This window comes from Mus caroli, chromosome 11, assembly GCF_900094665.2.
Source record: "Mus caroli chromosome 11, CAROLI_EIJ_v1.1, whole genome shotgun sequence".
NCBI lineage: Eukaryota > Metazoa > Chordata > Mammalia > Rodentia > Muridae > Mus > Mus caroli.
Genome location: NC_034580.1, coordinates 55,965,481 through 55,981,236, shown reverse-complemented (window position 1 = coordinate 55,981,236; position 15,756 = coordinate 55,965,481). Strand labels below are relative to the sequence as shown.

General features: G+C 47.9%; 1 protein-coding gene across 1 annotated transcript; it reads right to left on the bottom strand.

The window, feature by feature from the left end:
• Positions 1 to 4,014: 4,014 nt before the first annotated feature.
• On the bottom strand, positions 4,015 to 10,804 carry Tnfrsf13b (TNF receptor superfamily member 13B). Its single transcript, XM_021178330.2, has 4 exons — positions 10,633 to 10,804; positions 10,102 to 10,332; positions 4,786 to 4,962; positions 4,015 to 4,401 (listed from the first exon to the last, which is right to left on the bottom strand). Exons 1-4 carry the CDS (start codon positions 10,745 to 10,747, stop codon positions 4,175 to 4,177), a joined length of 750 nt encoding a protein of 249 aa, XP_021033989.1. The 5' UTR covers positions 10,748 to 10,804; the 3' UTR covers positions 4,015 to 4,174.
• Positions 10,805 to 15,756: the final 4,952 nt, after the last annotated feature.

Sequence of the window (15,756 nt, the reverse complement as noted above, 5' to 3'; positions counted from 1 at the left end):
CCTGACTCTTTGCCTCATTACTAACACAGACAGCCACAATGTGGGGAGCGGCAGGCAAGGTGGTAGGGTGGGCTAGCTATGGGTTCCCTGTGGGTAGAGATGCACTCCACCTGTTCTGCAGTATATCAACTTTGCCTCCTTCCTGTGGGTGGGTATGGAGGCCACACATTAATCCCTGCTCTGCAGAGGCAGGTAGATATCTCTGGTCTGCATAGCAAGTTCCAGTCAGCCAGGGTTACACAGCAAGACCTTGGCTCAAAAGACAAAAGTAAAAAAAAAAAAAAAATCCTCTTCTGTGGGCAGGAGCATAAGCGAGGTAGCAACACTAAGTAGCCAGGTCCTCTGGGGAAGCACATGGCTGCACACCCAAGCAGAGGTGTGTGGCAGATGCCAGCATGCCTCTGCCCCAACTCCACCGAAATCTGAAACTCTGGTCCTCCTGTTTTGGATACTTTTGTATGGAAATAGTCCAGAGAACTATGCCCGCATGGAACCCATCGCTTGCCCACTGTGGCACTCATCAGATTAGAACTCATTACACCCTTTAAATCTAAGACCTTCAGAGTAAGAACCACTCAGTGTTGTGGGTGTAGCTCAGAGGGACAGCAAGTGCATTAACATAAGCCTTGTCCCCCAACCCCCCAAAGGAGGTGTGGCTGGAGAAATGGCTCCGTGGTTAAAAAGCACTGGCTACTCAGAGGACCGGGATTTCCGTTCCCAGCACCCACGTAACAGCTCACAACAGCTCCAGTTGCAGCGTACCTTGACACCCTCATACTGACATACATGCAGGCAAAACCAATAAACATAAAAATATATAATTTTACAGCCCACTAAATTTGCTAGGATGGGAAATAACAAGCCTGTGACTTAGTTTGTAAGCCCAATACTGAGCAGGTTTCATAATCACCTCAGACCCATGCTCTACTGGTTTGTGAGGTGCCAGCATTATGTAATGGCTTCTGGCTAACAGTATAAAGCCTGCCATAGACATCCCCACCCCTTCCCTTTAGCAGTTCTGTGTAAGTCTGACTGCCATCCTCTGCCAGGCAGGTGCAGAGCTGACAGAATGGTATGCATAGCTGTGACCTCTAAGCTTGCTACATAATGCTGCTTGCTTTGATTATCTTTGGATTCTCAATATACCCAATCTTGAGAACTCCAGTCACAGATTCCACCAGCAGCACAGTGGGAGAGGTGGGTCTGCAGCCAGTCATTCCCAGCAGCATCCCCAGTCATGGAGACCCATCTGGAAACAGACAGCTTTTCCCTCTGTGGGCATCTGGTCACTTCAGGAGAGCAGTGTTAATATGGAAAGGACACCACCTGCTTGGGCAGCCTCTTCTGTCTTCTGGATGAACTGGAGCTCATGTGGTAGGCCTGGGTCTGAGATGAAGGGCAGCTGCTTTAGGTGGCACCTTAGAGCTCAGTGCTCAGAATACTTGTTTGACTGTGGGATGATCGGCTTGTCTCAGCTGGCATCTGGCATGCCTCTAGTCCCACTGAGTCCCAGGTAGTAAGAAGCTGTTTCTGATAAGGGAGTGTCTGCTTGCTTTGTGATGTCTGTTTGCTTTGCTTGGGAATCTTGAGTTCTGTGCTGTGATTCTCCCTGCTCAGGAGGTTTTAAAGTGTCTTTAAAACTTGCTATTTCCTTTAAAACAAACAAAAAGCCAACAAAAACACGTATGGATGTTTGCCCATGTTGTGTGCTTGATGTTCTCAGGAATGAAAGAGCCCTTGGGATTGGTGCTATGGTTGACTGTGAGCCCCCATGTAGGTGCTGGGAACCAAACCCTAGGTCTTCTGAAAGAGTGACAAATGCTCTTAACCACTGAGCCATCTCTCCAGCTCCAAGGCTTGTTCATAAGGTCTGGAGTGATGTTACATGATTCAGTGTGGTTATTGTGTCTGAAGACTCATATTTCAGTAGAAAGGCAGAGGGATCCTACAAGCCCTGCTGGGAAGGGCCACTTGTTCTGGTGTCAAGGGAAGGCATTAGCTGGGCAGCATATGCTTGGTGGCAGGTATGATCCAGGTTACGCATTATAGAGGAGAAGTTTCTGAGCAGCCGTAGGAATATCACAAGGTGCACACACCACACCGGCTTCCCCTGGTCCTTTACAGGAACATTGATGTGTGGTGAGGAGAAAGGAATCATCAAAGAGACTGAGGGAGGCTAGGGCCCAGAAATAGAAGTGAGAAGTTCAGGAAACAGACAGTAGTGCATGAATAGAACTTTATCGTTGGGTAAATTAGTTGCAATACGTAAGAGCGTTTAGGAAAATAAAATTAAGAAAGACGAATACCAGGTTTTCTCACATTTACAAAATCTAGATTTTGTTTTTTAAAAGACATGAACTTACAAGGGTAAGGAATTGTGTAGGGGAGACCAGTGGAAGAATATGGAAGAGAGTTATGGAGTCAGGGAGGAAGGACCACCAAAGCATACTGTATACAATTTGTAAAAGCTGCAGCAAAACAGTTTTATTCAACTAATATATACTAATAAAAACAATTTAAGGGAACACTGCAAATGGAGCCAGGCTATATTCTACAGGCTGACCCAACACAACAGATGAAATTGGCAAAAGAGCTCATTCTTTACAAACAGAAAGTAAAAGACAAAATTTACACAAATGACCTGCTGAAAAGCTGACCAAAAATTCTCATGATTCTTTGAAGCCGAGGCTGGTCTCTGCACCCTATGTTCTTGATGCCTCTGTTCTCCCCTACCCTGGTTCCAGAATCGTCTTGCATTTTCAGCTCCTTGAGTTCTAGTGAGCAGACTTTTAGGTTCATCTCCCAGACAGGCTGAGCACAGGAGCCTGTCTGCACATGCACTGGTGACATTCCTCAGCCCACAACCAGCACACGTCTGTAGCCGGAGCTAGGGCCTTTCTATCAGTCCTGTTGTAGGAAGTGGATCGTGGGAACACACGTAGACTGGCTCAACACATCTTGGACAAGAACTTGTTAGGTGGCAACTTTTCAACAAGGATAAAAACAGTGATGGTCTCACAAGGCCTCCGTTGTGGGTTGAACTTGTCCTCCAAAACTTATGGTGAAATCCCTAACCCTTACTGCTTCAAATGTGGCCTTCTTCGGAGATGGACTTTTTACAGGGAAATCAAATTGAAGCTATTAGGCAGATCATAACATGAAATATAAGAGGAAGAATGATCCCCGAGACAGAAAAGTGGAGAGGGACTACCAGTGGGTTAAGGAGAAGCCAAGGACAGATCTTGCATGTGTGGCCTCAGGAAGAGCCAATTCTGCAGACACCTTGACTGCAGACTCCCAAACTCTGTGGACAGCCACTTTGTGTTATTAGATCTGTTATCAGAGTTATTCTGTGCAGACAATCTTCTCCCTATGCAGCCTGAGAGCGATGAATGGTGAGAACAGGGGCACCTGTTGTGTGGCCTTTGGGGTTCGGAAGCCTGCCTGGGTAACAAGGATGAAGTGTACCGTCTCACCCTTCAGCTTGCTGGGAAATGCTTCTGAGGGCATTTTCATGCACCTGGAGGTTTAAATGTGACTAAAGAGATCACATTTTATGAGATGTGCCCATAAATAGTGGATGCAATTGAACAGACTCGTGCTGAGGTCAAGGTAACACCCATCACCTAGATGGTTTTTAGATGTTTGGCCTTCACCTAGAAGGACCCTCATCTTCCTGGCTATACCACATCAGCCAGACACATATGTACACACACATCTGCATGCACAGAATTCACACACATATTTATAGGTGCACATATACACACAACTCATACAGACACACAACTCACGTATACATGCTCACATGATACAACCCCGAATCTGCACATACACATACAAATTACTTAAATCACAAATACATCCACACTGCACTCAGCTATCTGCCTAAGGCCATAGGAAAGACCACTGGTTTGTAAGAATTGTTGTAAGGGTGCCGGTCATTCTCCATCTTTCTTGACTAAAGAAAAAAGGCACAGGTTGACTGCTCTGGAAAGTATAGGACACAGCGGCAGGCACAGGCGGTGCTGGGGACGTGGACGCTGCAGGTGGTTGCTTTATTGCTCTGCGTGGGCGCAGCCGGGCTTCCTTTATCGTGTCTTCGTCTGTCTCTTCTCCATCCCTCTCCCCCTCTGTCACTCCATCCTCTAAATTGTCTTTTTTATTTTTCGGGCTGTCAAGTTGCCGGATGAGCGTCCCCGGTGGGTGCGCGCAGGACACCCAGGCCGCCTACTGATGCACGCATACAGGGCTGCGGGGCGGCAGTGCCTGCGAAGCCGTGTATCCCGAGCGAGCGCGGCGCGCTCTCCTGAGTGGGAGAACTGCGCTCCGGGAAGCAGAAGCTACACGTTTCCACAGGCTGGGGTGATGCCGTCACCTCGTCGCGAGCCTCTGTCACGGGGCCTGCAGTGACAAAGGAGGGCTCTGTGGACACCGAGGACTGCCTGGTCCAGGAGCCCAGTGCTTCTACAGCCACCCCCAGGACTTGCCCTTCTGAGCGCCCCTGAATAGGTTTTCACGACCGGGCTCACTTCTCCCCGCACCCCGACACCATCCAGCCCTCGCCCCGGGGTAACCCGCTTCCTGATCTCCTCTCAAAGCTGAAGCAAGAACCTGACACCCACCCTTTCTTCTGGTCCCACTGTTTGAATCTGATTTCACTAAGATGCTTCGGGATGTGCCGGTGGGCACAGTGTGTCCACCTGGATGCAGGGGTAGTGGTCGATAGCGGAGGGGAGAGGACTGCTGGTGATTGTTAGGGAAGGAAGCCTGGCTTTCCATACTTACGGTGGGCGTGGGGAGAGTTTGCTTGTGACCCACGCGGCCCGGCAGGCTGGCTGGGAAGTGGCTCTCCTCTACGCCTGAGGAAGGAGGCCAAGGCCACCAAGAAACAGCAGAAGATGGCGCAGAGGCAGACCCCAAGTGTGCAGTAGAGAGTCAGCTGGTCGCTACTTAGCCTCAATCCTGTGGGTGTTTCAGGATAGACAAGTTCAAGGCACCCACTCCCCAGCTCCCCCTTCTGGAACGGTGCCTTATTTAGGCCTGTAGCTACGTGTACCCTCCTCCATTCCAGGACTAAGTGTCCTCCCTACCATAGGCTTTCTTTACACCTCATTAGGCCCAAGTAATCCACACAGCCATCCCCAGGTCGGCCTCACTGATGACGTGGGATTCCTTTTCTAGCCCCAAGACACTGCTATGCTTTCTGAGTTATTGGCCTCTTTAACCCCAAACTGATGACACCTTTCCCCAAGACCTTAAAGCTGGACACCTCTGGCGCTGGCCCATTCTGTTTCTCCACATGCTTTGGAGGCAGACAATCCCAGGGGTGGATGCATGCATGCATGCATGCATGCATGCATGCTTGTGTCCCGGGAGGGTGACTCCACCAAGCATCAGGTCTCCTGGGTGAGCTTAGACTTTGAAATCGGGACCAGGGAGATGACTGAGAGAAGTCTGGACCCAGGCATGATGTGGAATGGTCCTGGGAAGTGGGGCCATAGTTCACTTTACAGCTTGCGACTTGAACCTCGGGCTTTGATTAAGGACTAAGACCTTGTCTCTCAGTTCAAAGTTCTCTGCTCCTGACATTTCTCCTCCCAGACTTATCTTGTGGGTCTTGCAATGCTAAGGCATACTTTGTGCTAGTGAAGTGAGGGACCACTCCCTTGAAGGAGAAAGATGGAAGTAACAAAGTTTTAAAGGATTTATCAATAAAAGTTCTCGAAAACACTGTTACACAAAAGTAAAGCAGCTAGCTAGAGAGGCCAACCCTGGCTGGCAGCGTTAACTCATTCCTCTTCTCAGGAAGAGCAGAAATCTGCCAGCAGGGTGACCCCAGTTACAGCTGCCTGGGAAAAGCAGCCCTGCTCTTTCTCTGGAAAATGATGGCAGGGTTTTACCCCGTAAACCTCCCCATTTGTCCAAACAACCAAGCCTTGGAACTTCTGTCTCTGCAGAACAGGGTACACTTGTTCAAAGTTCAACTTAGGGCCTGAGCCTGTATAAACTGAGGGGAATTTCTGGCCAGGGTCAGGTCCCTTGTGCGCATGTGCCAGAAGTCGTCACAGGCTATTATTCGGGAGCTTTTCCTTAATCACGTGTGATTTCCTCACTGGAAAAGCTCAACAATCCTACAAAAGCTCAGCCTGTTCTGGGTGCCAGGTGCCTTTTGTACAAGACGTTCCATAATTCCCCTGTTTGCTGATGGGATGGAGGATGGTAGGGGCGGGGAGGGCTGTCAATATCTTTGTTTTAAAAACTGGGATATAACCTGCAAACCACCACGTTCACCACTTTAGTGAATTTTGAGTGTTTTTTTTTTTAAAGCATACTCATGAAGTTACATAAGTATTTGCGCTCCCCAATTTGAGGCTATTTTTTATCTCCAGAGAAAAACTTCCCGTCCCATTAATGGGCCCTCCCCATCTTCTCTCACCTGGCCCCCAATTACATTCATCTGTCCTATGTCTCTATGGACTGACTGGCCTGTTCTGGACACTTTGTATCTCACACTGATAGGTTTGGGGAAACTATTCAGGACAGTGTCCATGAGATATTGCTGGACAATTGTATTTAAAAAAAGAAAGAAATGAAGAGAAAGACCTGATGGGATTCTGTTTCTCTTGTAAGTTGTCAGTTAGATGCTGACTTTAACAGACTTCCTGACATTCACCCTTTACACAAACTGGAGTCTGATGTAACAAACAGCTCACTGCACAGATTCCTCATCCTTCTGCAGGGCTCAGGAACATGGTCCAGCTAGCTGCATGATTGCTAAGCAAAACTTACGTTAATCATGATGCTGAGACATTCTCCTCATTAACTTTGCCTCCTAACGTTCCTCGAGGAGGTTGTAACAGAGAAGACCCAATGGCCAACCTCTGAGCTTGAACATGGTCTCCTGCCTGTGTGTACGTCACACAGTGGGCAATGGTAATAAGGAGGACCAGGAGTCTCGCTGATGCTAACGGCAGAACCCGCCACGTGCGTGTTCTTTCACCTGTGCACGTCCTCTAATAAGGTCAAAACTATCCAACTATTTTAACTACACCCTCGATAAGAAGTATACTACACCACAGTCTCCCTTGCTGTGTGTCACAGCAGCTCCATCACAAACGTGTTCTAAGAATACACACTGCTATCACTCAGCTGCCTAATGTTCTGGACCTTTGCCATGTGTCATCATGGTGCCTTAGACCCTCCTCTGGAGGGGCTGTAAATGCTGCCTGCTCTACATCATCTCTTTTGCCAGCTCATAAACAGCCTGTGTCTCCAAGCCCCTAAGCAAGTAGGGTGACCTCTGAGAAAGGGGAACGAGAGACTAGGAGTTAGACAGATTTCCCAGTAGGGAGACAGGGAGAGGGACCGTGACTAGGTAATAAAGATGGTGAACTTCCAAGATGGCCAGCTTCTTCCTCTGAGACAAAAGTCTGGCAGTTTAAAACAAAGGTCTAGTGGGGTTTTCTCAGTGAAGCCCCCTGCTGATGGACTATGCTATGAGTTCAAGGCCAGATCAGAATCCCACAGTTGTGAGCCAAGGCTATCCTGGCCTTGTTCAAATTTGTTTTAACCAACCCTTGCTGGTCAGGCTGACACACACCTTCAATCCCTGTACTTGAAAAACAGAAGCAGGTGATTCTATTCAAATTTGAGGTGTTCCTGTCTATGTAACAAGTTCTAGGACAACCAGATCTACACACAAGTACCCTGTCTCAAAACAAAACCAACCAACCCACCCGAAATTTGGAGGGAAAGACCCTTCAAAGACTTTAAAAAATCAAAATCCAAGCCTTGAAGAGAGACAGAGTTTTCCAAGGCTCCCAAAACCCCTCTCTACTTGGTAGAAGGTTTTTCTCTCCGTCCCTCTTCTGGGTGTGTCTCCACCAGTCTACTAACCAGTCAAGCATTCCCCACCCCACTCCTGGTCTGACTTGCCTCACCCTTTCACTTACACCTACTGGATTCTGAACCATTTCCTTACAGACGACTCTCCTGATACTACCCACCTCACTGGCCTCTCCGCTTTCAAGCCATCTGAATCCTCTTCTGGTTCTCAGTATTGCTGGGGACAAGGAGAAGGAACTGCCTTCCCTAGTCTAGGGAAATTCTTTCAAATCCTCATCACCCCTCCTCATTCAAACCTAACCGTGCCTGTGGGCTCCTAGAACCAACCTTTCCCCACCCCCCGCCCCACCACAGCTTACCAGTGTTCCCTTAACACTAATACCTTTTGAATAGCTCAAAATGAACTAGTTAAAATAAGCCTATGTCTCCCAGTCAGCCTGCAGCCTTTCATTGTCATGTGTCCCTCTGCCTGGTACACTCCTCCTTGTGGCAATGTCTGCTAAAGCTCAAAGTGCCCTTCAAAGGGGAAACCACACCAGATAACCGTTTTAACCATCATTGCCTGTCGTCAGACAGGACCCTTTGGGTGTTGCAGGATAATCATCTCCATATGCTTGCCCAGTAGCTGCACTGGACCCATGCTCTTATGTTTTTTGTCTCCACCATTCTCCTTACCCCCCACAAAGCTCCAAGCCCTATCTCTACACCCACATCAACAAGAGCAAAACAGAGCTATGGACCTATCCCCCTTCCTGCCCGCTCAGGGCGTTCTTCCAGGACTACAAAGGAGAATAACAGGAATGGGCTTATTTATATCAGTCGATCTCTCCATCTAAGCAGAGAGCCTCAGTTCCAGAACAGCTGCACACCTTTCAGGCCCACCTCCCAAGAACACTAACAGATCAAAACTGGCTCAAGACCAGACACAGAGAATCCAGCAACAAGCCTCTTCTGGATGGGCTCCCAGTTGCTGCCCCTCCTGGCTCCCTACCCCTTTCCTCCTTATCATCCTCATACGGACAGTTTACCCTGTCTTTTAAACTCTTTACAGAGATTCCTCCTGGACTGTCTTACCCTGGTCAGCCACACCAAGATGAAGTAAAGACAGCCCTTCTTCTAGAGTCACTCCAGACTTGAGAACCCACAAAACAATGTCTCCCTCGCTCCCAGCAGAAAGTCGCCAGATAGGAAATGGCAACCCCAGACCTTATATGTAAAGGGTCTTGAATTAAATGAAATCCATCCCAACACAAGACCAATGCCCTAAAACAAGCCCAAGGTCCCAGGAAATCTGCCACCCATGGACTTCCCAGAAAGCAGCTTCCCCTGGAAGGTCAGAGTAAATCAACTGACCTATCTTCCATCTTGCCGTTCCAAGAATTGGATCACAGAGAAAGGCAGCTCACTTCCTCATTCTGCCTCTGACAAGACCCTCCTCTCTTCCTCTCTATTCTTAGCTAGACCAGCCCCCAAAACATGTAATTTGCATTGCTCTGCAAGTTCAAATGCTGTGCCTCTGGGTCTTGGGGCCCTGTCTCTCAGACTGACAGATGTCACCTTTTACCATGTAGGTTGATCTGAATTTCTTCTCTCTCTCTCTCTCTCTCTCCTTTCGTTCTTTCTTTCTTTCTTTTTCTCTCTCTCTTTCTTTCTTCCTTTCTTTCTATGTATCTTTCTTTTTTTTTTTTTCATTTTTCTCTGATTGTTTGATTCTCACCTGTACCACAAAGTTTGCCACCCACATCAAGCCCTGTAGAGTCATTCTCTTCAACTCTGTTCTGGGCTGGGCCCTGTTTTATCCCAGAGACTAAGAAGCTCAGAGAGGCTGTGTAGAAAGGGACTGGCTAGGTCATGACCATGTATTGCATATCTCAAAATCTAAGGGAGTGTGTGCATGGCTCATCAGCTGACCTCTTGACTAACACCAGGGGGATCTGGGTCCAGTCCCAGCACTGCAGAATATCAAGGGGAAATTTTAAACAGATTTGAATATTTTCACTACAAAGAAATGATTAATGTTTGAGGTAACAGACTTGAGCAGTGTATACCATATGGATGCGACAAAATTTCCCACAGGCTTCTGAAAATTTCCTCTAAACAATTTTTTTTTCCCCTGGCGTGACCTCCCTGGCTTCTGGATATTTGCCTAGAGTCTGAGCCTCTTGAACTAAACACACTTGTTATTCCAGCACGCTGCCCCGGCTCCTACCCATCCTCATTTTCAGATGCCTTAGGCTCTGGACTGGGGTCACTCACCTGGACCAGGCTCAGATCCCTGGTGCCTTCCTGAGCTGTCTGGCCTGACTTCCACCTCCCCGGCCTGTGGTCTCCCAAGCTCGGGCTGGAGGTTCACCTGGCTTCTGGGCCTTTTCTCACAGAAGTGTGCACACTGCTGAGGGTGCTGTGTGCAGGTGGAGTCACAGCTGACACAGGCCCCCAGGAGATGGTCGTAGTACCTGCCTTGCTCTTTTCGGCAACTGATGAATTCTGTGGGCAGAAAAATTAAATGCTGCCAGGTGTTCTGGGCTCACAGGAGTTTGGGCATCTGACCCTAGACTACGTCAGATCGAAGAAACAAAAACAAACCGACGCTATAGTTCAGTGCGAAGACAGCAATTCCAGAATGGTTGGGCCTTCTGGCATATCACATTCTGTTATCTATATCATTATCTATATATCTGTATATCCATATATCTATATATTCAGAAAGGCCAGGGGGCTCTGGGTGTGTGTGTGTGTGTGTGTGAATCACTCAGCCATCCCATGGCCCCAGACTCCAGAACTTACTACAGAAGTCTGTACAGGTGCGCTGGCTCCTCTGGCTGCAGGTCAATGCACAGGAGACACAGGATTTCCTTGAGGAGTCCCAGTACTGATCTTTGGGGCAGAATGCCATCGCCATGCCTGGTCACCAATCCTGTGGAAGGAGAGATGGAGAATTAGGACGGCAGGTGGGCAAATGTTCTCCTGACCCATTCTGAGATGTTCTCTGTTTCAGCAGGCAGAGCCGGCGTCCAGCCGCAGCTGAGGTCAGGGGTGACTTCTTCACTCTTTAAGGCTCTGTTTCTCATTGTAAAATGGTTTGTCTATGGTTTCTCCCTTATACTGTTGTACCCTGACTGTCCCCACATTGTCCTCCATGTGTACCAGGTCTCCTCCCCAGGGTCCCCGCTTACTTCTCCCTCATCTTTGACATCTGCCTAAACCTCATTACCCCAGAGGACTGTGGGAACCAGAGGGCTGTGAAGAACGATTTGGGTTTAGACAAGCTGGCACTGATATAGATACCCAGCACCGACTGAGGTGCTGATGTTGGACAGCAGAGGGTTATGAGCCAGCACAAAATGGCCAACACTAGATGTTTGGGGAACCCAAAAGCAAACAGTGATGTCATCTCTTCTCTAGCTGTCCCCGACAGAATGACATTTTTGTGTGACTCTGTATAAATATGGCCTTGAGGTCTGAGGCAAGGGCTTTAGCCTTCACCTTTGACAGCTAGTCTGGGTATGTCTGCCTGTAGACCTAGATGCCTATGAGGCCTGTGTGCCCATCTGCATGTGTGTAGGCTTATGCCTAGGCACCTACCATTGTCTACCTAACAGTCTGTGTGGAAGCCTTCAACCAGAGTGAACAAAGTATCTTTAAAAAGATTTATTTGTTTTAATTTTATGTGTATGTGTGTATATGTATTTATATATACCACATATATGCCTGGTATCTGTGGAGGCCAGGAGAGGGTATCAGGTCCACTAGAACTGGAGTTATAGGTAATCATACGCTGCTTTATGCTTGAAACTCGAGTCCTGTGCAAAAGCAGCAAGTGCTCTAACCACTGAGACACTCCTCCAGCCCCAGTCCAGTATCATCCTCATCTGTCCAAGGCTCCTTCATCTCTTCAATCCCCTTGCCCCATGTGACCCTCCTCTTTTCATGGCATCAGAACAGGGGCCTGAAAGAGACCCTACTGTCCCCCATGCCCAGGCGCCCCTTCTGTACACAGAATCATTGCTCCTCACTGTGGCCTTGGCATTCATGAGGGAAACTGCTTCCTGTCATTGTTTAAATTCACTATGGGATGGTTTGTATATGCTTGGCCCAGGGAGTGGCACTAGTAGGAGGTATGACCCTGTTGGAGTAGGTGTGTCACTGTGGGTGTGGGCTTTAAGGCCCTCAACCTAGCTGCCTGGAAGCTAGTCTTCCTCTAGCAGCCTTCAGATGAAGATGTAGAGCTCTTAGCTCCTCCTGTGCCATGCCTGCCAGGATACTGCCATGTTCCCACATTGATGATGATGGACTGAACCTCTGAACCTCTGAACCTATAAGCCAGCCCCAATTAAATGTTGTCCTTTGTAAGACTTGCCTTGGTCATGGTGTCTGTTCACAGCAGTAAAACCCTAACTAAGACACAGCACAAGCATCATTTGGCAAGGTCTGGTCATAACTTTCTGTCCAGCGCTGGGTCCTCAGAACTTAGCAGGTGCCCACTAAAAAACCAATATTTTCAAAACAGCCCTGGCCAGTGCCAAGCCTACAGCAGGCACTCAGTGGTTTTCCCCTTTCTTGTTCACTGATACAAGAAACATTACAGCAATGCTTTGTATAAAACCCATGTCTTTTGCCAGTGTTAAAGACACCATTACAGCCCATACCAAGACTGAGCTCACTTCCTGTACCTAGTGACTCCCTGTGGCTAGCTCCCATCAGGAGAGTGAATATTCTGACTTGTCACTATGGGTTGACAGACCCTGTCTGGCATGTTACAGGCATGATCCGCATCTCCTCAGAGCTACGTGGCAGCAGTCCACTTCGATGCTAGAATGCCTTCACTCTGACTCTCGTCTGTTGTGGCCACAGCTTCTCCTGAAGCACTTTTCAAGGTGTTTGTTTACTCTTCAATGCAAGCAAGCTGAGTTGAGCCAAGCCTCGTTCTCTCTCTCTCTCTCTCTCTCTCTCTCTCTCTCTCTCTCTCTCTCTCTCTGTATCGTAGCACACAGCCCACCCCCTGGAAGGTGGGTCCTGGAAGTCCTGGAAGCAGAAGGTAGTGACAGCAGGGGCAGCACTCTGGAAGCTGGCAGGCCCAGGAGCGGCACTAGGGTCCTTCCTGGCATTAGGAGTGAGGAGAATCTGTCTGCCCTGACGCCTGCCCTGACGCCCTTCCTCCAGCCTGCACCTAAGCAGAACACGTCAGGTCTGTAAAATTCATTCCCTCCACGGTGTGTCTGGCTAAAAGTTACAAACACAGTGTGGGGAAATGGACTTTGGGGAGGGAGATACTGAAAGGCACCCTCTGTGGGAAATTCTCTCCAACAGGGGCCAGGATCGTGATCAATCACTCAGGAACAAAGCAACCCTGGGGTCACAGTGAGGCAGAGGGATGCCCAGCCAGAGTGGAGCTTAGCCATGCCAGCTCACACTGTCTCACTGGAGCAGGATGACCCAAGTCACAGGGCTGGTGTCACTGAGGCAGGCAAACAGGGATAGTTTAGAAACATAGACTATACCTTGTTTTAGTTCTGCAAGCCCGGCTCCTGGCTACCAGCTCCTTCCCCTGCACATACCATACCTTCATCTCTCTTCAAACAATGCACCTACCGACCTCAGATCCCCATCTTTGTGGAGCTACACTTCTCTCTGAACAAGGTAAGTTGTTCTGCCCCTAACAGCCAGCAACTTTGTTTTTATTCAGACATATTTCTAATGCACCAATAGGAAGAATAGAGAGGCCAGTCCAACTGGAACTGGTTTGTGGTGCCTATAGGGTAAGATAAAGCTGTGTCCTCAGGCCAGGAGCTTTTAGGGAGAATCCACTATTATCCAGCGTATGCGTGTGCATGATCAGGCATGCATAGGACTAAAATCAGATGCATTATGGGAAAAGACATGAGCAATAGAAAAAAATGGCTGTATGACTTAGCCTATCAATCCAAACAGGGACCTACACCCTAAGCTCCTAAATTCTCCTTCTCTTCGACCCCATAAAGAAAAGACCCAAGTCATAACAGGGCTCGAGTGCCTTCTTCACTCTGGTGGCCCCGGGGCTCCTTTGCAGTGTCCCCTGATCATTTCTATTGCATTTGGTAACATTTTCTTGCTATTTTGTAGTCGATATGAGCTTTTGTTTCACTGTTGAATGAAATACCAAGAATCTGCACACAATCAGCCAGGCAGTCACCCCAACCTCTGGTTATAAAACCAGAGCAGAGGGGATGCCTGCTCACCTAGAGCCCAGTGAGGGCCAACGAGAGTTAATATCCAGACTGCTCTGAACTACAGTGTCTCACCATTAAAACAAAACAAGATAAACAAAAAGCAAAAGAGCACAACAACAAAACCCCCCAGTCTTACTAAAAGTATACAAAAGATTCTAGCAGACAATTCTCAAAAGAAGACACAGAGATTGCTCACAGGAATTGGAGAAGATGCTCGACATCATGGCTCATCAGGAAAGTCACAACTGGCTCCCCAACCCTGGTTAGAATGGCTGTCATTAATAGCTGGGCTGTAGAGAAAAGGAATGTTTGTATAATGCTGGTGCAACAATTATGAAAATGTCTTTAAAAAGTAAAAGTAGAACTAGTGCATGGCCCAGCAGCTCCATCAGTGGGTGCTGTGGTGGTTTGGATGAGAACGGCCCCAGAGGCTCATGTGTGTGAAAACTTGGTCCCCAGTTGGTGGAGCTGTTTGGGAAGGATTAAGAGGTTTGACCTTGTTGGAGGAGGTGTGGTCTTGTTGGAGTAGGTGTTGGAGGAGATTACACACTTTTATAATCTGTCTTGGTCAGGTGTAACTAGGACAGGTATTTGTCCAAAAGTAATGAAATTAGAAGATTAAGACATAACTTTGCTGCCATGATTATTATAGCTTATCATCACCAAGATTTGGAATTAACTTAATTGGCCAACAATGAATGAACATATAAGGAGAATGTGATATCTATGTGGTGGAATATTACTCAGCCATATAAAGGGCGAAGTTCTGTTTTGTTTGAACACCATAAATAGACTCAGAGGACATTATTTTAATCAAAATAAGCCAAACACAGAAAAGCAAGAGTTATGTGATCTCATTCTATGCCATCAGTAATAGCAACTTACAACGGCAGAGAGAGCAGTGGCTGCCACAGCTGGGAGAGAACAGGTGGACAGAGCGATGTTGTAAGAGGATGGGAGAATGTGCTTATGCTCTGCTGCTCATCAAGGAAACTACAGTGAACGATAATGTCTATCGTAAAATCTCTGGAAGAGAACTTCCTAGCTCTCATCACACACACAACAAACATCAGGTGGTGGTTAGGCTGACCACCCTGGTTTCATCATTACAGGATGTAGACACATATTGAAAAGTCACTGCACCCATAAATATGTGCAGCTGCTAGGCACTGACCTACATTTTTAAAAAGAAACAAAGACCCGAAGCTTCCTAAATCTGAAGAAAGACAGGGATACACACATGAGAAGCTCAACAAGGTCCAAGGAAAACGCCAATACACCAGGCCTGGCGCCGCAGGCCTGTGACTCCAGCCACCGGGAGGGCTGGGGCAGGCCACCCAACTTAGCAAGACTATATCAAAATTGAAAGTAGTAAATAAAATAAATAAACATTTAAAAAGGCAGGAATAGCTAGTTCTCAGTGCTAGAGCGTTTGCTTAATATCTCTGAGATCCCAGGATCAATCTTTAGTGTAAAGAGAGAGAAAGCAAGCATGGAGAGGCAGGAAGAGGAGGGGGAGCGAAAGGAGAGAGACAGAGTGAAAGAGGGAGAGAGGAAGAAAGGGATTAAAAAAAGAAAAAAAAAAAACCGAGCCGGGGCGTGGTGGTGCACACCTTTAATCCCAGCACTTGGGAGGCAGAGGCAGGTGGATTTCTGAGTTTGAGGCCAGCCTAGTCTACAAAGTGAGTTCCAGGACAGCCAG